Source organism: Ruditapes philippinarum, unplaced genomic scaffold, assembly GCF_026571515.1.
Source record: "Ruditapes philippinarum isolate M1 unplaced genomic scaffold, ASM2657151v2 ctg1811_1_1_1_1, whole genome shotgun sequence".
Classification (NCBI taxonomy): domain Eukaryota; kingdom Metazoa; phylum Mollusca; class Bivalvia; order Venerida; family Veneridae; genus Ruditapes; species Ruditapes philippinarum.
In genome coordinates this window covers 262,011-286,851 of record NW_026855651.1, presented here as the reverse complement: position 1 = coordinate 286,851, position 24,841 = coordinate 262,011, and the positions used below count along the sequence as shown (strand labels likewise).

The 24,841-nt window shown below is 32.8% G+C and overlaps 2 protein-coding genes across 2 annotated transcripts; both read left to right on the top strand.

Moving 5' to 3' along the window:
• Positions 1-49: 49 nt before the first annotated feature.
• LOC132744029 (uncharacterized) lies at positions 50-2,955 on the top strand. The gene is made up of 3 exons (XM_060732639.1): positions 50-251; positions 724-987; positions 2,699-2,955. Exons 2-3 carry the CDS (start codon positions 777-779, stop codon positions 2,938-2,940), a joined length of 453 nt encoding a protein of 150 aa, XP_060588622.1. The 5' UTR covers positions 50-251; positions 724-776; the 3' UTR covers positions 2,941-2,955.
• Positions 2,956-11,282: 8,327 nt separating this feature from the next.
• On the top strand, positions 11,283-22,135 carry LOC132744030 (neurogenic locus notch homolog protein 1-like). The gene is made up of 8 exons (XM_060732640.1): positions 11,283-11,435; positions 17,612-17,680; positions 18,007-18,085; positions 18,616-18,744; positions 19,353-19,463; positions 19,822-19,938; positions 20,959-21,183; positions 21,765-22,135. The coding sequence occupies exons 1-8, from the start codon at positions 11,406-11,408 to the stop codon at positions 21,953-21,955; spliced, it is 951 nt and encodes a 316-aa protein (XP_060588623.1). The 5' UTR covers positions 11,283-11,405; the 3' UTR covers positions 21,956-22,135.
• Positions 22,136-24,841: the final 2,706 nt, after the last annotated feature.

The following is a 24,841-nucleotide window of genomic DNA, read 5'->3' as shown; positions in this document are numbered from 1 at the left end:
ACCAAAACACACAAAAAACTCATAAAATTCGCATTCCTTTCTTGCAGAGTGTCTTCCTTTAACAATTGCCAATGGATTAAGAATAACTTGTAATACAACTACTGATTTAAAGCGATGCACTGTATCATGTGATGATGGTCTTTATTTTCCGATTCCACCCTTGCCATACTATGAATGTGGAGTTGCCACTGGTTACAAATGGAATCATCAGACCAAAAATAATCCTACTGCAAGGCTTCCCTCATGCACAGGTACGTTTGTTCTTTAATGTATTCTTTATCTTTGTATCCCAAACAATATACATGATTTAGCTGGCTAAAAACCTGTATCTGTTTATTTACTAATTAGTTAAATTAAGCAGCATATTTCAGATGCAAAAAATCTAAAAATCTGAGAGCATACTTTAACGAACACCTGGGAAAATTACTTTGTTACAAATGTTTATCAAACACATTTAGGTGTATTTGTAAACATTTACCTTATGTCAGTAGGTTCACCTTATACTGACGCTGATCAAATAGCCCTTCCAATGATCTAATGTTAGTAATAAGACAAGTGAAAGAACAGAACTAAAGTGCAATGAAGATTAGGACCGTGAACAATTCAAAGTACTCGTCATATCAAGCAAATAAAGTCTTTCTGAGCAATCCTTAACAAAGATAATTTATGTTTCTTTTACTGCATGGAAAGACACGTTTCAAAATTGTCAAATGTCTTTTCCAGAGATAGAAATACCAAAAGCAATAGGTGTAGACTTCGAAGGACATTATACAACTATGCCGTGTACCCCTGTTAATATAAGATCTCTTAAAGGACAACTTGAAAGTAAACTTTCAAAAGTTGAATGCTTAAGAGACGGAATCTGCAAAACTGACGTGCTCCCGAAATGTAACAGTTCTGCACAGTATGTGTCAGTGGTTGTAAGTCTAAAAGCACCTGAAAATTACACGAACTGGGGTATCAATGTAACAAAAATAAACGGAACAAGTAAGTAACTATACGATTTTATTTAAACAGAACATTGTAAAATACAACCAAATAATATAAGTAGGTTATGACAGTTTTGTTTTCATCGGGTTCATTAGCTAACAAATCAATCAAATATGTCTTACGATGCACGACAGCGTTTCTTAAATGATTTTTGACATGTGTTATATAAGTTATTACATTTTTGAAAAATTGGAACAATAGATATCAAATTATGAAACTTGCCGGCGTGGCCGAGTGGTTAACGCGTCGGACTAGTAATCTAAAGATTGCGTTGGTTCAAATCCTTTCAGGGGCAAGCCGTTGTTCCTTAAGCAAGAAACTTTACATTCATTGCTTAGTACTGGTTGGTTCTAGGAACGGATTCGAGAGTGTTTCAATAAGCTTAAAGCTTCCAACACAATCGAACTAAAATAAATTTGTATAAACTAAACTTGACATTTTAATTATGCAGACAAACAACAACATTTAGCATTATCTGAGTGTATTGTTTTGAAATAAAAATTTGAGAATAATAATTTATATTCAATAAATCTGATTCAATCCCTATTTTAAGCATCTTGATCTAATTGTTGTGCATTTGGATTTGCCCTTGATCGTCCGTTCTTATGTTGTATCACATGTAGCTCTTAAAGTGCTTAAGCTAGAGTCAACAAAATTTACAGCAATGTTGTTCAGCATGTGAAACTGTGCATGTGGGGTTTTGTGTGTTGATTGATTCAATTTTGTCAGAGTAATTGCCCTTAACTTAGTAAAAATGGGCAATTTTCAATTTGTATCGTGTGTAGCTTAAAAAAGGATTTGATCTGGAGTCATGAAACTGTAAAGAAATGTAAGTCGGCATGTTAAGTTCTGCATCTAGAGATTTATTTTTGAATTTATATATTATATTTGGAGTTATTGTTCTTGACTCAGGTTTTTTTGCAATTTTCATCTTGTGTCGCGCGTAGCCAAACAAATATAGAGTCATCAAACTTTATAGAAATCAATTGTCAGCATGTGCACCTGCGGATTTGATTGAGGATTTATTTAGTAGTTGTTACGTTATTGCCTTGAATAAAGTAAAAAATTTGCAATTATTCAAACTGTGTGCGTGCCGACGATCATGAAAATTAACTGAAATGTATTCGTAAGAAATTATGGATAGTTGTGCATTTACTGGGTGTTTGTTTGATATATTGAATATCAATTCTATGGGTAATTCGACCTCGTATAAGTAAAGAACGTTCCAAATGTTGTGTATAATGAACATGGTAAACTTGCTCGAACTAGAATCACAACTGTACAGGGATGTTGATAACACATATGAATGCTGTGCACGACATTTTGGGTTTTGGCATGTGTTTGTTCAGCTGTGTTAAGTTATGGCCAGATTGTTCTCTTATAATAGAGACTTTGAATTTAAATTGTTCGTCTTCATGTATTCGACCTAAAGTAGTCGAATTTGATAAAAAAGGTGGATGTGGGCGGAACCCGTGTCATATGAACACATTTCTGTTTTTTGTTTTTTTTTAATGAAGACAAATCTTTTAGCTTTACAGGAATGCGCAACCATTTAGTAAATATAATAAATATGTCAAATTGAATCATATATATAATATTTCACTATTGAAAGACACACAGGGTTTATAATGTCATAAATTAAGAAATACACTAAATTAGGTAGAACCCATCCACAAATTCATTTTGATTATATGATTTGTTTTTGAAGCTTCACCACAGAGTTTAGTGGATTTTGAGCAACGCGCGATTGAAATAGAAACATCGGCAAATTACGTTATGAACAACTCTGCGCATGTTTTTCACGTAGTAATAGATGGAACCAATCATTCACTTTCTGGAGGGGAACAGATGCTGAGTCATGAATCAACAATGCAATGCGTTCCGGGTACAGCTCCTATAGAAATGTTCTGTGGTATGTGCACATTTTATGGTATTATAGAAAATAGCTGACGCTAGACGATGTTAGAATAGCCTCAACACCGACATATGCACCTTAGATAAATCATCTTTACAAAGTGACTGAAACAAAATGTTTTTTGATAGCTGTTTTTGTTATACTATTCAGTAATATTAAGTAAATTTAATGAAAATACTATAATTTTGCAATTAAATTATAAACAATATTGCGTTTGTGAAGGGAATGATTAGACCTGCAAGGACAGGGCGAATTTTGACTCAATGCTTTAGTTTGAATAATTCTAATAGAGGTTCACTAGACAATGCTTCATGCTAAATACCCTTGTAGATTTGAAAAAGAAGATCTTTAAACGTTTTACATTATACATACAATGAAAACACATTTAGCGGGTCAAATTTAAGCCCAATGGCTATAGTATGAACAATCTTGGTAATCGCTATTTGCCACCGCATCAAAGATGCTGTGCCGGCATAAATAGGGTGTTTTTCCCTTACTCTTACATATAATAAAGCAAAGTTAACATTATTTTATCTTCAGCGGCACGTCCTCCTGTGACGGGGTAATCTCTTATTGCACGGAATGTAAAAGAGGCTATTACCAAAAGGTTTCAGGCCAATCAACTTGCAAACAGTGCCCGCCTGGTACAACAACAACTGGAACGGGTTCAACTGAATGTGCGAGGGTACCGATGTAACGTTATCAACACACGAACTTAACAATGGCAACGATTTATACATGCTTTTTATAACATGCCTGTGATTTTGTTCAAATGTTTTGAAAATCCTTCAAACGTGTTAGATATTTGCAAAGTATTTATTTCATTTCTTACAATACACTGACAATATTTTTTATTTTCGGATATATTCAACAAATAGAGAAAGATCGACAAAATATACATATGTTTATTTTGGTTTGTCAGCTCTTTTTTTTTTAAAAGTGAAGTGTTGAAATTATTTACAGAATTGATGTAAAGAGACCATTATTTGAGTATCTAATTTAAGGCTTCATAGAAGTAACAGTTTCAATTTCCATGAAACAGGTTAGTTGTATGGAGAATAAACGGTAACTGAGGGTTATTTATGTGGGTCAAAATTCTTAATATATACAAAAATGATTAAACAATTTAAGCAAATCTGTCATTTAGTGTACAGGTTATCTCTCTTAAAGAAGTATAAGTGATTTACCAATAAATAAAGCTTAAATACCTGTTTAGATACCTGCTATACTTTTGCAATTGAGCCAAATACATAAATCAAGAATACAAAGTTACAAAGAACAATTCCTCCAAAACTATGCAATAGAGTTATTGGTTGTGTACACCACACTTTTTCCTCAATGAAATCTATTTATCTTTGAAGTTACAACCAATACATTTTTGGTCATACCTCTGAGGAAAAAAGGCAAACTTCCTTTTGCAGTTACTGTGCTCATTCATTGCACTTCTCTAAAACTAGATATATCTATTTATGAAGTCAAAAGCTTTATCATATATTAAATAATGACTCACATTTGCTACGAAATGCTGCATGCCAAATAACTAGTTAATTCACAGAAGAAGACTAAAATGTGTTAAATATAAATTAATCTATACAAAACTAAGCGACCCCATGGTGATGTCAATTTTGATCCCTGCGGCATAATTTATAGAATATTTGTAGAAAACTTCAAGTTGATGCTACATCATCATCCGGCACCCAAACAGCTATGTTCTAGTTATTTTAAGTTTATGAGAATAAGATTTTTAAAGATTTATGAGACATATTTACCATATAAGTCTAAATAAACTAAATGACACTCGGGGCCCGGAACATGATTTATATAATTTTTATTTTGGACCACATGGTGATGTTTCATGCAAAATATCCATACTCTAGGCATTTAAATTCAGAAGTGCAAGAAAATAGAAATCAACTCCTGTTTAAATTTAAAATTATTTTGTTTCATTAAAAAGCACAACGTTTTGACAACGTTTTTCAGGTAAACCAGTTTCAGAGAAGAATCTTTTAGACATATTTTATATATAACTCTATGTAAACAAAGTTTCCCCAATGATAGGGCAATCATTTGGGCGGGTTCAATTTTGGTCTCAGGAAGCCAAAACCTACGCACTGCACATCTGCATTCATTATAGAGTGTAGGTAATATATCTGCCAAAAAGATTTAATTTCTTTCTATCGGTTCAAAAGATACAGAGCGGACAGGAATTTTTTTACAAAAATGACATTGACCTGAGAAAGGTCAAATCTGCGCTCTGCATTTCGTCTCACAGTTAACATTTCTACCAAGTATTTTAAATTTCCTTCCACCAGTTCAAAAGATACAACCCGGGCAGAAAACTGCTAACAGATTGACGGACGACCAGATGCTTAACATTTTACGTCGACATTTGTTTCGGGTGTATGATAAGATGACAATAATATGGCATTGGATTGCTCACCGAAGATACATAGTTAGAAAAGGCCACAACTCTTAAATGCAGAAGTACAAAACTAGTACACAATAAATGTGTCATTTTATACCACCAACTGCATAATTTATAAAACAGTTGCAGACATTGATTGGGAAATACTTGATGTTAAATATTTAAGTTTGGCACACAAGAAGACTTAAATTGTTTACACATGTACTATATATCTATTTTAATTATATGACCCCATAGCCAGCAAAATTTTAATCCCAAGATCATGATTTATATAACTTTAGTAGATGGCCACTAGGTGATGCTACATGCCAAATACTAGTATCTGTTTCATTATAGTGTCTGAGAATGATTTTTTAGGGTTTCACTTTTAAAGACTATATTTAACTCTTGTCAGTTGTAAATAATTAACTGACGTACAAACACATATAACAAACACACGTCAATCGCTATATGCAATGCACCACAGAGGTTGCATTAGCGTAAAAAGGTTCACCAACGCCGGCGCCACCCAGTGGGTCATGGCAATAGCTCCATTTTTTCATACAATAGAAACATTCATACCCGTAAACCCGTTATTACAAAACCAACCCTTTGCAGTAACGAACCAGAGTACAATTATCTAAAATCCAATCCATTTTATAGTTTAGTTTGAGACGCTGGCGAAAACTTGAGCATTACAATGCAGTGCCGGTGCTCTTTTTTCCATACTTCCCATAGCCATCAAAATGTTTCAAGCGCCTTACCAAGGTATCACCAAATCTGCCATAAAACTCTTCTTAATCTGGTCAATGACACATTATGAGAGCTTTTGAAATATAAGGTGTTCCTGTCATTTACAGTCAAACGTGTATTAAGCGACGCGCAAGGGAAACACCTAAATGGTCGCTTAAAGAATTCTCTTAAGACAAAGCATGAGAAAAAAAGTAAAACATTTACAAATGACATATTTCATTGGCGGTGGGGAAGTTTTTTTTAACTTCATTTATATATGTTTAAAAATTATAACGCTATAACGCTGTATATTGTTACATCTTACCAGATTCGTGCTTTTTATGAAAATTTAGAAAATCAATTTAAAGGTAAAACATTGTAAACTAAGAACGAAAATTACACATTGCAAACCGATAATCTACATTATTTTACCAAAAGAGGTCAAAATATGCAGAAAAGTAAGTCACGGAGTAGAAGTATGTTGATTAATATTGCAAAATCAATCATTAATCGCTCATAATATGTAAATATGACCATTTAAATCTTATTACTTTTCTGAAAACTTCAAACCCCAGAAGGGGCAATTTTTTATTCTTTCTTTTTTTTCTTTTTAACATTTTTTATTAATCTCTCCGAACCCCTATGGAAGAAAAAAGTGTTTTATTTTAATTATATAATTATTGTAGGTATTTATTTACTAAATAATGCCAAATTTAATAGCAAATATGATACCAGATATTTTCAAAGTTTAATAAAATAAAAACTAAACGGTAAAAGTATTTTGTATTTTGCAAGACCAACCAATATACATTAAAGAAAATTTAGGCAAACTTTGAAAATAGCCCCTCATTTTGGAAAATTTTAGGGATATTTTAAATAAGGCTTTTTACATAGGGAAATGGTCAAATTAGTGTTAAAAGTGGGTGGGGTAGGGTTACATTTTTATACATATTAAAAACATTTCGTTTAAAAACAATCCTTTTGCTTGTTTAATTTGTTACCTAAATGTCATTATTTATTTCTTAACAATGAGCAAAAGGAAAACATTTTTCATAATGATGATATTATAGATTATTTAGAGTTTCATAATTTCTGAAAAAATCCCTTCTAATGGCAAAGTTTTAGTTCATAAAAATGTAACTCATTAATCACACGGTAAATTTTGTTTAAATTTTGCATACATGTGCCATTTAAGGCATATAACAGTCCTATGTTGTCAAATTTACAATACCTTATAGTAGTCATTAGGGGTGTACTACCTTAAAGTGTATTTGATTTTAATCTGAATCGCTGTTTAGATGAAAAAAGGTGGAAAAATAATTTGTTTCATCATAAAAGGGACCATTTCATCGCTAAATTCGGTATCTGGGAAACGCCGCCATAAATACATTTCAAACACAAACATAACAACTAAAAGTTTTCTGGAAATGTATATCAAATCTACATTGCATAGCCGAATTCGAATTTCGAGATTTGGTGTAGAGTTTACAAAATATATTTTAAAAAATGACCACCCTTTACCTTTGATGACACCTGATTTTAGCGACATGCACTAGTTCGGAAGTAGCGATAGAGCAATTTACCATAAACTTCCGAAAGAGATAGCTCTTTCGTTTACCAGGCGTGAAAAGTTGTGACAAAAACTGTCAGAAATGAAATAGCTGCGTGACAGACGCTATTTATCATATAATTTTAATGAGTATGTATTGATCTAAAATGTCTTTTTTTATATTTTCTATGCGTTGGAAATTATACGCCTGACCCTTATACCTGTTACCCGGCCCTCACACATGTTACCTGACATAATTTAAATGTCAGATAAGAGAACCGTTTTGTTCTATGACGCTACCTGAGTTTTCAAGCTAATAAATAATTTGGAGAGCATTCTGGTTGGAGACCTGTGGCATCGCAATTTTTTCACATTACAATATGTTTAACATGCTTTTCACGTGTGTTCAAATCACAATACAACACTTAAATAAACAACAACAACTACAAAAAGAAGCGTGAGCGGGTATCCACTTGGAACACCTCGACAATTATTCATTATACAATAAATCCCACACATAACGATATCACTTATAACGATATACCGCTATAACGACTCTGTTGCCGCGGTCCGAACTCTGTTTTCACATTGGTTGACGATCGGATATAACGATTACCGGATAAAACGATAAATAATCGACTGTGTCCTCCATATCGTTATAAGCGGAGTTTATTGTTCTGTTATGCGAAGTTTGACGGAAAATGCCGAGAATATCGGATTGGCGGGTAACATAATATAATGGTACTATAAGCTCGCCTTTTGTGACTTAGAGAACGGGTGAACCCTTATTAAGCATAGACTACATACATACTTACATACTTAGGATATCACTGTACATTTTATGTGCGATTAAGGCATAATTTGCCGATTATATTACCATATTTATATCGCGTTACAAAGGTTTAAGTTTTTATTTTTGAGACCAGATTATCAGTAACAAGCTAAAATTATGTGATTTACAACACTCACTTTTTTTCATATAATAAAGTACATTCTGGCATATATCAGATGTTGCTAGCACGAGGTCATCACGTCTCACAGTGTGTTAATACAAATGTTAAAATATGACAAAAGGATAATGAATTCATAAATTATTCTTATAACGAAAACAATAAACTTTAATACGATCAAGGTTTTCATAGTGTCATGCTGACCTATGTTATTAAACGTGTCCCACTAGGACAGATACGAGACACTGGGATAACAATCGATAATTCAAGTGCGCGTGTATTCAGACAATAATTTTATAAACAAATCACATAAAGATAGCTTCAAGTATTTGATAGACAACTGTTAATCGCCAATAAATTGTACAGTAATATCTTTATAAATCCTATCTTATAACACACATACTTTTCTAATACCCCCACAACTTTCTGCAACATTACTCCTATCTTTATTTCTCAAACCCCAGTACTTTCAGCAACATTACTTTCTCTTTTTGTTTCAAACACCTAGTTTTATATGTGCCTCACTACTCATAACTTTACTTTCAAATCCCTGCTAGTTACACATATATCCCCATTGTTTTGTAGAAATCCTCGGACTAAATAAAGTACCCGAACTGCGGTGTCGGCTTTCAAATGCGTCCTCGTTCGTACGCAGATGTTAATCCACATATATAATATTATTCTTGTAGTACAGGGTGTGCCTTAATTTTGATCACTTCATAACGTAAGGCATTAACTCCATTCTTATAATCTTCTACCGATTTGCATTGTCCGGTCAATTTCAAATTCAAGCCTTTATGTTCTTATCATTATATTATTATTATCATTATTATTATTATCATCATCATTATTATTATTATTATTATTATTATTATTATTATTATTATTATTATTATTATTATTATTATTATTATTATTATTATTATCATCATCATCATCATCATATAATTAACATTTCCCTTATTATCATCATCATCATCATATAATTAACATTTCCCTTATGCATTTTGTTGTTAAGTTTGTAAGACATTTCAGTTTGTATTTGTAATAATTGTTATACAGTCAAATTATAGCTTTAAAACTAAAAGTAAACAAATCTTGATAAACGTTAAGCAATGATTGTCATGTTTTTTCCCCTTGTGTCACAATAGTAGCAATTATGAATCTATTAAACGAGTTTAAAATTATATTATGCGAAAATAACAATGTATTTCTTTGTTGCAGACGGTCAACTATGTGTGTGCATAAAATCTACAATTCTACTTTTTCTTTTTTCATTATTTAAGGGTTTGAATTGAATAGATCATTTGTTTCAAAAATAGCAAAAATGAGAAAAACTTTCATATATAGAATATATCATTTGAGAAGCATTTGTATGCGTACGCTTGTGCGTGCGCATGTGCGTGTGTATGCGTGCGTGTGCGTGCGTGTGTGTGTGTGTTTGTGTCGAACAGCTAGATTGGCTGGAAAATATCTGACTGCCTCAATTACCCAGGCATGCGATCATCATAACAGCCGGAACAGGATTCAGACAAGTTTTTTTTTTTCGTAAAGCCTTTCAAAAACATATTTTTAAAGAACATATTAAGGCAGAACATAACTCTTAAACTAAGCACAACTTCAAGTATACATATCAAAACGATACTAGTTATATTTTCCATCCCTCTTTCTTTTTAAATGCATTAAATATTATGAAAATACTGCAACATTTGGAAGTCGTGCCTGATGTTCAATTGCCAATAAACACTTGTTAGGGACACAGGCGCGAGTATCGGACCTGGGAAGAAAATATGACCACATTGATAAAAACCTCTGTATTCATCTTAAAAATGTCAAAAACAAAAAAGCAAAAAGTGAAATATGAGCCCCTTAAAAATATACTTTAAGTTAAGAGAAGGCCGAAAACTCCAGTTTCGAGTCCACGAGCAAGGGGTTCATTTCCCGGGACATTGTGAAAACATCTGTCCAGACTATTAAAACAAAACTTTAACACTAGTTTACGTTTGTATAAAGGTTCCAAATGGACCGGCCCCAAGTCTCTAGCCCTTCCTGTTCATGAGGTATCTATCAGGAAACGAGCGCATTCGGGCTCAGAATCCCTGGTAGACAACTTATTAGTCCGGAACTTAACGACGTCAACCGGATTTTATCTAGGCGCATAAATTATGCTATTACCCAATCAGATGATTATATTTTATCATGTGATTTTTCTTAGCCAATAGATAAGCAGATAAGCCATATCTTTGTTCATTTTGGCTGCCAATTTTCTAAAGAAAAAATAAAATAAAACCGCCTCCTCCAACTTCACCACCTATTTAAATGTTGCCAAGATCAGGGTCCATGAAAATCAAAATTATGATACATGCTTTTATTTATTTTTGTTTTGATAGTTGATCTAGCCTCTTTTGTTTTCTTGTTATTACATCAGGTTTTATGTTATTACATCTCGATACTTTGTATTGGGGCGGTTTTTGCCTTCCAATTAGTTTCTTTCGGGAATCTTTTATTAAACTATGTTATTAAATCAATTTGTGTATTTAGTAGAAATAATGCTTGTTTATGGCATTTTTAATAAATGTCCGATTTTCATTCAAATCATGTGTTGTTTTCCCTTTTTTACCTAACACGTTCCACCTATCCTGTGATTTTAACCGTGATCTTGGACAAAACATAAATAAACTTATTATCATTAATGACACAATCATTAAGATAATTGGATGTAGCATATGGATGAAATTTTAAAACAAAACAAAAAAGAGATACGTGGCTTAAAACGTATATAACTATGAGCTTCAGAAACAAAATCTCTATCATTTTAGTTCTGCTCGGAGTTTTGGATAGTCGACACTGGATAATAAGTTCAAAATGTTATTAACAATATATATCTCTTCCATGGTAAGTCAATTATTTTAATTTTTCTGATTTTAAGTTTAACTGTTTGTGTTACTATTAACTTATATAATATGCTTAAAAATTTTATTCATTGTACAGTGTTATATCATTTTGAAGTGATAGTGTATTTTCTTTTTACGTTTTTAAATTGAAAATCTATCAATTCAATTTATTGGAAAGAGGCTAGTTTAAAAGCGTGATAAAACTTGTGACTGCTGCCAATGGACAGATCGAACCTAATGTTCATTCATATATAGGGCAAATTAATTATTGTAGAAGTGTTCAAAAGTCATTAAATGTTCAGTTTGATTTATAATGATAAAAAGACCATATACAGCAAAATACTCTGTGATGTTGAGTGTTTAGCATGAGCATTATTTTCATATATTTTTATACATTTTCAAATCATTAATGAGACATTCTCAGAAAGGTTTTAATTCATATTACACATATTGTTTAGTATGAAATTTACAAACATAAAAATGGCCTTTCACACGTGTAGTCATGTTACACAATTCACGTTTCAAAAAAAATAAACCTAAATTTTATTTTACTTTTTATTAGAGGGTAATTGATAGTCAATGTCCCTTTTATGCCATAGGTTTCAGACCGGGGCAATCATTTCTGGTCCATTTTGTAATTAGTTTGGCAGGTCGGAAATCATGCAAATAGTTCGTATGTTTCATGTCGATTCCAGATAAGGTATGTGAAAAAAATACTGCTTTTGATCTGTCGGTTTGATAAAAGAAGATGCTCTTTGATAGAATTAATTTTAATAAGAGGCATTCGAAATGTTTTAGAACAGATTTACCACCCAAGCAAAATTTTACGTGAATAACATAAATTAATAAAATCATAGAAGTAAAAACCTAAAGCGCCCACACAAAAAAGTCAGATAATCAGAAAAAAATATTGACACAACTACAAGATTACCTGGTGTAATAAATACTTTTGAGAAATTGAACAGACTTAACATTAAACAAATTTCATTTAAATATTGCGTCTTCTTTAGGGATTCTGTATTTATCTATTTTAAACACTTTAATTGCAAAAGTGTAACAGTCAATATCTGTCACTTTTGTATATACATTTTTTCTTACTCAAAAGGCATTGTCTATGAAAAAAGAAATAACTTTCATAAAAATAAATTTTAATACATACCATTTACAAAATGTAAAATGTTAAAAAAATACAAATGTAGATGCATCCTGTAAATAACAAATTATTGCAAAATTTTAATATTCAAATAAATTGTGTGCCTTCAGCGTTTGATTATTGATTTATATCGAACTCACCGTTCTTGACCCAAATTTCCAGAAATAATCTGAAGATTTTGATTCACTGCCGAGATATGTACAAGTTTGTTTTTTTAACACCCAAACACTTAATCATTATATTCCAATACTTTATACCTCATTATTTATCTTTCTCCTTCTTCACTACCTTTTCACCTTTCTGTGTTCTTTTCAAATACTTTCCTACCTTGTATGTTTATATTAATTTAAATGTTAATTCGATCCATTAATATATTCACTCTAAATATATATTCATTCTAAATATATTCAATGGAACATATACAATGTTTCTTAAAGCATTTAAATACAATTCTGTGTTTTCTTTTTCTGATTTTTGTTGTTGTTTTTTTTTTTCTATTATTTTCGTCTCGTTTAAGCGCCTATTACATGTCAATTACTCACTTAGGAGAAGAATTTCATAAGACATGTTGTCTTTCATTCTAATCCAGTTTTTAAAGAATATTTGAATGCTCTCTGTATATTGTAAATTGTAACATGTATATACATATTCTGAGAAATATAATATGTTTAAACTAAGTTTGCTTCTTTAAAAAGAAGCATGCGAGAGGTCTTTTTGCAGCAGTAGAAGATTTGTTTAATTCGAAAATATTGTTTAGTTTTATTAAAAAGTACAACGTTTTTTTAGGTTAACCAGTTTCATAGAAGAAATGTTTTAGACATGTTTTATATATACCCCTATGTAAACAAGATTTCCCAAATGATAGGGCAATCCTTGGACCGGGGTCAATTTTGATCTAAGGAAACCCAAACCTACGCACTGCACATCTGCATACATTTCAGAGTAGTTGTACCAAGTAGTTTTAATTTTCTTCCACCAGTTCAAAAGATACAACCCGGACAGAAAACTTCTAAAAGATGGACGGACGACCAGATGCATAACATTTTACGCCTCATTTGTTTCGGGCGTATAATAAGAGGGCAATAATAAAATATAATATAATAAAAAAAAAAGTTCATCAACTCCGACGCCACCAAGTGGGTCATGGCAATAGCTCCATTTTTTCATCCAATAGAAACATTCATACCCGTAAACCGGTTGTCACAAAACCAACCCTTTGCAGTAACGTACCACAGTACAATTATCTAAATCCAATCCATTTTATAGTTCAGATTGAGACGCTGGCGAAAACTTGAGCATTACAATGCAGTGCCGGTGTTCTTTTTTTTTTTTTTTCATACTTCCCATAGCCATCAAAAGGTTTCAAGCGCCTTACCAAGGTATCACCAGATCTGCCATAAATCTCTTCTTAATCTGGTCAGAACTCTTGAAATATAAGGTATTCCTGTCATTTACAGTCAAACGACGTGTATAAAGCGACCGCGCAAGGGAAACACAATAAATAGTCAATTAACGAAATGGTCTCTTAAGACAAAGCGTGAGAAAGTAGTAAATATTTTCACATGACATATTTCCTCGGCGGTGGGGAAGTTTTTTTTAACTTCATTTATATATGTTTTAAATTATAACGCTGTATATTGTTATATCTTAAAGCAACATGCCTCCAGATTCGTGCTTTTTTATGAAAATTTAGAAAATCAATTTAAAGGTAAAACATTGTAAAGTAAACTAAGAACGACATTAACACATTGCAAACCGATAATCCACACCAATTACCAAAAATGAGGTCAAAATATGCAGAAAAGTAGGTCACGGAGTAGAAATATGTTGATTAATATTGCAAAATCAATCATTAATCGCTCATAATATGTAAATCATAACTTAAATCTTATTACTTTTCTTAAAACTGTTTGCATTTTTCTTTAGTTTGATTTTCTTGAAATACATTAGCTCATCTGGAGGCATGCAGCTTTAAGACCGTAATTCTATGTTTTTTTTCTAACATTACAAATCAAAAAGCTCTATATGAAGATGAAGCTGATGGTGAAAATTACAATTGAAATATAAAATGGCACCATATTTGTTATCACAGCTCAGTCTTTCACAAGAATACATCTTAACTAATAAATACGAAGGAATAAAAAACGGGGCCTTTTCACTGCAAAAAAATGGAAATGGCAGTTAAGTTCAATTATATTTTCTTGCAACTTATCTTTACATAAATTCATCTAAGTTACATGAATGATACAAAAACAAATATTAACAAAGAGATATAGTGCAAATGGGTCGGGCTACAAGTTATAACAACATTAGCAACAGCCCTCCCCACAAAGTCAGTATATAAGATATCATATTTATACCGGTACTTTTCATGCAATTATTTTTAAAGGCCAGTGACGAGGAATACAAAATTATTTTTATGTCGTTAATTGATAACTCATACTAGTAAATAATTTGGAGAGCATTCTGGTTGGAGACCTGTGGCATCGCAAATTTTTCACATTACAATATGTTTGACATGCTTTTCACGTGTGTTCAAATCACAATACAACACTTAAACAAACAACAACAACTACAAAAAGCAGCGTAAGCGGGATCCAATTGGAACACCTCGACAATTATTCATTATACAATAAATCCCACACATAACGATATAATTTATAACGATATACCGCTATAACGATTCTGTTGCCGCGGTCCGAACTCTGTTTTCACATTGGTTGACGATCCGATATAACGATAACCGGATAAAACGATAAAAAATCGACTGTGTCTCCATATCGTTATAAACGGAGTTTATTGTTCTGTTATGCAAAGTTTGACGGAAAATGTCGAGAAGATCCGATCGGTGGGTAACATAATATAAGGGTACTTTAAGCTCGCCTTTTGTGACTTAAAGGACGGATGAACCCTTATTGAGCATAGACTACATACATACTTAGGATATCACTGTACATTTTATGTACGATTAAGGCATTATTTGCCGATTATATTACCATATTTATATCTCGTTACAAAGGTTTAATTTGTTGTTGTTTTTTTTTGAGACCAGATTATCAGTAACAAGCTAAAATGATGTGATTTACAACACTCAATTATTTTTCATATCTGGCTTAAATCAGATGTTGCTAGCACGAGGTCATCGCGTGATCGCAGCGTGGTAAAACAAATGTTAAAATATGTCAAAAGGATAATGAATTCATAAATTATTCTTATAACGACACAAAAAACTTAATACGATCACGGTTTTCATAGTGTCATGCTGACCTATGTTATTAAACGTGTCCCACTAGGACAGATACGAGACACTGAGATAATAATCGATAATTAAAGTGCGCGTGTATTCAGACAATAATTTTATAAACAAATCACATAAAGATAGCTTCAAGTATTTGATAGACAACAGTTACTGTAAATCGCCAATAAATTGTACATAAATTGCCTTATTGTATGCATCAAATCTTTATAAATCCTATCTTATAACACACATACTTATCTAATACCCCCACAACTTTCTGCAACATTTATAGATAGATAGGATAGGATAGGATAGGATAGGATATTTCTTATATCAATTATTGCACATAAGTATTTCCATCACAAAATTTATCACACATGTATTATAATCATTACTATGACAGATATGTTTGACAATGAATAGGTATTACTAAAAAAGGCACTAAACATAAGAAAATATAAATAAAAACTAGGTAAAATGACTGGATTAAAATGACTACACGGATATTGACTGCTAGTTACACATATATCCCCATTGTTTTGTTGAAATCCTCGGACTTTATAAAGTACCCGAACTGATCATCATCATCATCATCATCATCATCATCATCATCATATAATTAACATTTCCCTTATGCATTTTGTTGTTTAGTTTGTAAGATATTTCAGTTTGTATTACAGTCAAATTATAGCTTTAAAACTAAAAGTAAACAAATCTTGATAAACGTTAAGCAAAAATTGTCATGCTTTTTCCCCTTGTGTCACAATAGTAGCAATTGTGAATCTATTGAACGAGTTTAAAATTATATTATGCGAAAATAACAATGTATTTCTTTGTTGCAGACGGTCAACTATGTGTGTGCATAAAATTTACAATTCTACTTTTTCTTTTTTCAATATTTAAGGGTTTGAATTAAATAGACCATTTGTTTCAAAATAGCAAAAATGAGAAAAACTTTCATATTTAGAATATTTCATTTGAGAAGCATTTGTGTGCGTACGCTTGTGCGTGCGCGTGTGTGTGCACGTGCGCGTGCGTGTGTGTGCGTGTGCGTGTGTGTGTGTGTGTGTGTTTGTGTCGAACAGCTAGATTTGCTTGAGCATATCAGACTGCCTCAACTACCCTTATCAAACTAAATTCAAAATAAATGGTATATGTTTAAATAGTATCAAAAAAGTTTCTTGTACAATTCAATAATTAAATTTTCGATTATTGTTTTGGTACCATTCCTCTGCAAAAGAGATTTTCCAAAATGGGCATAAAGTATGTTAATCAAACAATTTAAGACCCAGATTTACATAAAAAAATGTTTATATGAATAAACAGTATTATAAAGCGGTATGCATCAAACCGCAATATTTCTTGAAAAATCGGTTTACACAGTTGAAAGTCAAGTCGTATTTAGACTGGTTCTAATGATATAAGGCTTAAAATGCGATACATTAACTTCAATTTGATACCCAAAATGGATGCCGCCAGCAAACGTTCTCAAAAACTTTAATAGTGTAAATTTAAGTTTTTGTGTTTTCTACTGGACAAGTCACTTCTAAATATCATATACGAGTGCTGGGGTGGGTGTAGTGGAGGTGGGTGTCACCGTGCGGAAAGAACCACTATTTTTTTTTCTATCCACGCAATGTTGCCATAATCATTTATCATATGCTATTTTTTATCATCACAAAAAAAAACCGCGATAGTCTTTATATAAATCTATAGATATCTATACTTTTTTCCACACGGCAACATTTATAAATAAAAACAATTATTTCTTATTTTTCGTGTTTAGATGGCTATCTACTACCTAGGGATACACATTGTGGATTGCTCAAGGATGGTGTGTAACGGCGATAATTATGTAATTATTTCAGTTATTTTACTTATATGTAACAGAAAAAAAGTTCGTCTTCAGTAATATTTATCAGGATTTTTGCTCTCCTGTTATCAAACAATGACGGAAACTGTTACAATTCTAAAAACGTAACGCATGTAAGTATAACTTCTCTTAAGTATTCTGTTAGGGAAAATATTTTTTGGAAGATTTTATCATTTCGCAAATCCCTGATAGAAAGAAAAAATAGTTTTGCATGACTCAGGGCTGTTACAAGTCTTTGAATGTCCATGCACATTTGTATGATGTTAATAAATTTAACATACCTTTAAATTATTTTTTTTCTACCACAGAATTGTCGCTATGGGGAAATATGTGCAACGTCATTAAACTGTGTAAATGACGATAATTGTGTTGACCTCTGCTTGCCTTGTACGGTCATATTATATTTTTCATTTATTTTAATCTTAACCTGCTAATTGGAGGGAAATGGACAGTCCCGATATGGACTATGGATTCTTTTATTTGAGGAAGCTATCCAGCCAGCTCACGGAACGTCGGTGGTTCTACTCAGGTGCCTGTTCTTGCTTGAAATAATGCCCAGAAGGGCACCTGAGGTCTTCCTCCACCAGTAAAGCTGGAACGTCGCTAAATGACATATACTGTATCGGTGTGACTTAAAACCCAATCAAACAAACAAATGGATGAAATGGAGTTGCTCTAATTTGAATTTGAACAAATATTTTAAAGGCAACAAAGGATAATCACTTGCAGTTTCATATATTTATGTGTGAAACCTAAAAAGTGAAAAAGAAAGAAAAGAAACAAACTCTTTTTTAATATTCTCGTGTTATCATTCCTTCCATCCGAACTCATTGCATGTGTATATTAAAAATGTCAAGTCTATTCTTTTCTTGCACAAACTAATGGTTTTTATCTAAGAAAGTTCATAATTGTTTCAGGTACATGCGAAAATGGCGGCACATGCGTTTATAATATTACAAGTCCAAACAAAGCAGAATACAACCAAGACGAAACTACACGTTCTTGCGTATGTCCCAGTGGTTTTAATGGAAACAACTGCGAAACAGGTATGTAATTTCTTTGTACATTCGATGTCAAATGTTAGTCTGGATTATCTGCCCCTAAGTTCTAACACGGATTTACGCTGGGAACCAGACTAGGTCGAATGCAAACTCTCTAAAGCGATTTCTTCCCCTGAACAGTACTGTATGATGTGTGACATAACGGGTCGAATTGTCCAGTGGTTTAAATCGTGATTATCGAACAGCATGGCCATTGCTGAGAGAGTTTTAAGTTCATGGAATGTGAGGCGGTGCATATTCTATCAGTCCAGGCAGTTTTAATGAAATATATGTGATTGGCCGACAAACGACGATTTGATGAAAAAAATCAAACAGTCCTTATCATATCTTGTTATTATAAACAGTATAGTAATTGAGATATTAAAATCATATTTGCATAAAGCATGCACAGTGCCGCATATTTGACTATGAATATTTTTACTATGTTCAGGTCGATATAAGAGGTGGAACTGACATTGGTTACCCATCCACCAGGTGACAGCAGTTCAGTAATCAAACGATTTCCACGTTAAGTTTCTTTAAAATTGTACCACCAGCAGAATGAGGAAAATAAACAAGAAGTATTTCTGTTACATAGAGCATTTAAATTTCAGCAATAGACGAGTGTGCCTCGAACCCATGCCTGCACGGGACATGTGTAGATTTACATGACGCGTTCTTGTGTATTTGCAACCCTGGATGGGAGGGGGTGCAGTGTGACCAAGGTAAAACGTTACTAATTTATAAGCAAAAACATGTCGGTGTGTAACAAAGCATGTTTGAAGAAAAATTCTTACTGTTGATACAGTATCACTGAAATAAGCCGAATTAAATTGAAAAACAACAACACAACAGCAACAAATCGGTGTTGTCGTAAAAACAAAGTGGTATATAAATGGCAATTTTCAAGCTATTCTAAGTTTATTTATATATGCGTTTTCGCAGCCTTTGTTTCAGATAATGTTAGTTTTTCCATTACGAAACGAACAAATTAGTACTCCGTTATCTGAGTCGCCAATTATTTTGATACATGTATAACTGGAACATTGTTTTATGTTTTTCTTTTTTGTTGACATTCACCAGACATTGATGAATGTTTATCTAACCCATGCGGAGAAAATGGTAACTGCACTGACCTGGAAAATGGGTATGAATGTGAATGCCCCTTTGCATATACCGGCAACTGCGACTGTATTGACCGTGAGTTGCTTCCCTTTTACAACATCACGTCTCAGTATATTGACTATTTTGTATTAAAGAACATTATAACAAAGGTATAAGTAAAAAGATGACATTCTATTTTTTCTGTGTCGAAGTTACGTTTTGTAAGATTTCTGCACCGTTCATTTTATATTTACTAGGCGATGATTAGATTTGTTATTAAGAATTCAATGGTATATTATCTCAATGCATTTTGTATTCTGACAAAACACGACAGTTAATTTTGCGAGCCACATTTTTTTAATTACTAGGATACTGTAAAGGTCATAAAATTATGTTAAGTTTGTACTTGCAATGGCTGATAAATACCCTGAGTGGAATGAACGACCTTTCGTACGCTAGCTAAGTAAAATGACCCGACCTTTTGTACGCATGCTGAGTAAAATGACCCAACCTTTCATACACTTACTGAGTAAAATGACCTGACCTTTCATACAAAAGTTGAGTAAAATAACCCGACCTTTTGTACGCTATTTGAGAAAAATGGCCCGACCTTTCGTACCCTAGCTGAGTAAAATAACCCGACCTTTTGTACGCTAGTTGAGAAAAATGGTCCGACCTTTCGTACCCTAGCTGAATAAAATGACCCAAACTTTCTTTAGCTGGCTGAGTTAAATGACCAGACCTTTTGAACAAAAGCTGAGTGAAATGGCTTATTTTTGTACACTTACTGAGAAAAAAAGGCCCGACCTTTCGTAAGCTAGCTGAGTAAAACGAACGATCTTTCGTACGCTCGCTGAGTAAATTGGCCGGTCTTTGGTCCGCTAGCTGAATAAAATGACCCAACCTTTTGTAAGCTAGCTGAATAAAATGACCTGACCTTTCAATTGTCAGTTGAGAAAAATGACCTGACCTTTAGTACATTAGCTGAGTCAAATGTCCTTAGCGGGAATCGAACAAGCAGCAGTGTTTATCTTGAAAATGGAAATTAATATTTGGCGTCGTAAGTGATTCAATTCTTTGTTATTTTGCTGTAATGAAGTTTAATCTGATTTATAGCCCTGATGGCAAACCTGGTTTACGGTTACAAGGACGTATACGACTCGAGTGCAGGTTGGGGCGGACAAGCAGAGTTTGCTGTCAACCAGGATTTTAGTCCAATTCACGCCAATCAATACTGTCAGCACAGTGCCACCTCGGACTTGACACCATCCTGGACAATTAAGTTGATCCAGCCATTCCCAATAAGGAGAATTGTTATAACGAACAGAATGGATTGTTGCTGTAAAGTCATTACTTTTCCTTTATGGTTTTATACTGTAAACAGATTTTTACATTATCGATAAACCTTTCAGGACATACTTAAGATTTGGTCGGTGTAGAATTAGGTTATCAACGGAAGCCATGAGTAATGTCCCTTTCTTTGGTTTGAAAATAGCTGTGGAATTACTTGTTTTCAGTTCCGTGTCATCAGCTCTGAAATGTTGAGTGTTGGAAATAATAGGGATTCGTCAAAAATAACCTCAAATAATTAAAAGAACACATTTAATCGGCACCATTTTTTTACAGAATGATGTCGCTTTATATGCAGAGAAGATAATTACAGTCTGTTCTACATATATATTGAAATTATCGATATCCGTCTCATGTTTAAACAATTCGAGTAGGAAAGAGTGATGGCCCTTGAATACTGAAATACACCAATGTAGTTTGAGTGATGGTCCTTAATTACTGATATACATCTATGTACATTACAAAAATAGTATTTGATGAATGAAAAAAAAGTTCATATCAATTGAAATATTAATAAACAATAACCATTAAATTGTATTAGATTTTTAATGTCTGTGTACATAATTTTTCAGCGGACAGGTTAAGAGATCTTACCATTACGGTAGGAACTGATATCTGCGCTATGTATGTTGGTCCCGCCACTGGAATACAGACTCTTACAATCGACTGTGATACAGATGATTTGGTTGGAGACGAAGTTACCATTACGAAAAATGGAAATGGACTCACTTTGTGCGAAGTCGAAATTTATTCATTTAGATAAACTGGCAGATGACTTCAAAGATGTTTCTTGCCATTCTTAAGCAACAAGACTTTGACAACAACCAGCAAAACAAAACCTTTGAATCTTTCACGATATTTATTTTCAGTCCATTGTTTCTGTCTAACACTTAAGGTGTTTTCAAAATTGACCAGATATAAATAAAGAATTAAAATAAACAAAGACTTATCAAATGTTCCTATTCATAGATGTAGAGGATTTGTTGAGAATTCGGAGTTTAATCATATATTGTGACGATGAATATAAAAACCTATAAAATAAATAAGGCAATATGTAAAAACATGGAAATGAAAATAAAACATCATTCCAACATATTATATTTCAGATATTTCAAAAAATCAAAGTTAATAATATAGGTAAGATGATATAAAACCTCACCAGGTGCAACTGGCTGATCTTCTATTATACCGGTACACTCAGAGGCACTTATAACCTGACACTTACATTTTTCGGTATAAATTGGTTATTTGTGAACGGAATTTTTTCAACTTTTGAATATACAAAATTCTACATATTCTACTTATTTCTTAGAATTTTATATATAATTCATAGACAAGAAAATAAGGAAAATGAAAATCATAAATGCTACTACAAAATGAAAAATCACAGAATGCCTGTAAAAATCGAAGCAAAATGAACAGTATCGGAATCCCACTAAATCTATATGTTAACCAGTTCTAATAATGTGTGTGTCCTCCCATGGCTATAACAAAGTGTAAACACCTGTCTCATGGTTATGACGTAGTTTCTCATGAAGGCTTGGGAATATTATCACACTCCTAAATAAGGGCTTCCTCGAGTTCCAGCAACTCCTGCATCCCAAGTCACCAAATCTAAACATCACACTTGTCGGCTGAATTAAACAGGCGTGTGAGAAAGCGACCAGAAGCTCCTCGCAATTTGCTGGAAACGGAGCAAGCCCTTGTTTAGGAATGGAGAACTGTGGGGCACAGGTGTTTACTTTGTTAAAGCCAATTGGGATGACATACGAAGTATTACAAATGGTTAACATATTATTATACAGATTAAGTGAGATTCAGAGACTTTTCATTTTGTTACGATTTTAACAGTCATTCTTTTCTGTGATTTTTCATTTTACAGTTGTCTGTTTGTTATGTTATTTTTTCTTTTTCGTTATTTATGAATTTTAAATATAATTCTAAGTTGTTTGTGTCATATGTTGAATTTAGTAAGGACCAAATTTGAACAAATCCGATCACAAATAACTTATTGATACAGAAAAATGTGTCAGGTTATAAGAGCCTCTGAGTGTAAGGTTATTCTTTTACATGTTATATAGACCTTTTCACGACGCGGTCCGTTGCTGTAAAACATTGCCGGAATTAGTATTTTCACGCGCATGCGCAATCTGCGTAGGACAGAAAGAATAAATGAATAATGTTCTATAAAGAACAAAAATAAATTAATTCAGTAAGTAATTCTATCAGACATGCAGTTCTATAAAGAACGCATGTTTAACCCCAAAATTAAGTTTCAACTGAATGCTCTTGGTAAGAACAAAATCAATCTTGCATTGAAAAAGCATGATACCACTGTCATCCAATCATATTCTCACTTACCAAAACATACTAAATAACGATTGGACAGTAATTCTTGACAGAATCGAACAAAACTGAACAACACAAACATGACAATACCACTAATTCTATAACGACGAATGAATATGAAGTCATGTGACTATGAATAAAATTATGTACAATGAATCGCGCTACCGTTACTACTGCCATAGGAACGCGGGAAAGGGACCGCATTTTGTGGCGCATATTTTCGATCCTGTATCGACTAACATATTGTTTGTTCGACATTTTTATATCTTTTCATCTTATCCGAATGGGTGGTCTTTGAAATTTTTACGGTTTATTCAAAAAAGAAAAGTCATTTTTATTATACCGTCAGATGTTGCCAAATTTTAAAGTAGCATATCTTGTTGAGTTTATATTATATTCTCAGAGACCTACTCTCGCTTAATACTAAACGATATTTAGATATAGAAGAAACAGTTTTTAAAAGCCGTTACATGATAGGAAATATGAGCCACAATCTGGTCGCCCTGACTCACGGTCCGCCTGGGCCTACGGCCAATCTGCGGTTCCGTTCCCGAGCTCCTGTGGTACAAGTATGAAAATTCTCCTCTCCCCACCCCACCCCACTAGATTGAAGTGGCTCTGACAATTCTATGAACCTGTAAAACAATGATTTTAATAAATGGTATAAATAAATGCTTTCAATATATTAACTCCCTTATAGTGATAACTTTAAATGTATAATTCTTAGATTAATTTCAATGCAGGGAGATAACCATGGTACAAGTATTATGAACCAGCTATATAAGAGTCGGTTCCCTATATTTATCTTTTTGATTAACCGCCTAAAACAATTTAATTAAATGTTAAATGCATAGTTTAAACATATTTATTGTGTGTGTGTGTGTGTGTGTGTGTGCGTGTGTGTGTGCGTGTGTGTGTGTGTGTGTGCGTGCGTGTGTGCGTGCGTGTTGGTGCGTGCGTGCGTGTGCGCGCGTGTGCATGTGTGTGTGCTTTTTCTTCTTCTTTTCTTATATAAATTTAGTGCTGCTTTTTTACAAAAGGAAAATAATAATGAAATAAATATTTGAAATAATGAAGGACGAAGTGAAAATCATTTTTAAAAGGTAACTGTAATAATTTTACTATGATAACATAAAATATTTAGCTACAAGTTGATGGAGGTGTTTTTTTTCTCAGTTGGTGAAATATGATGCTATTCGTATGACAATGCTATCATTGCATGATCAACCTCGATTTTTTACAGAAAAATTGAGAGGGGATGTCGGCACATCTGTTAATAATTGACAATCAAGCGGAACAA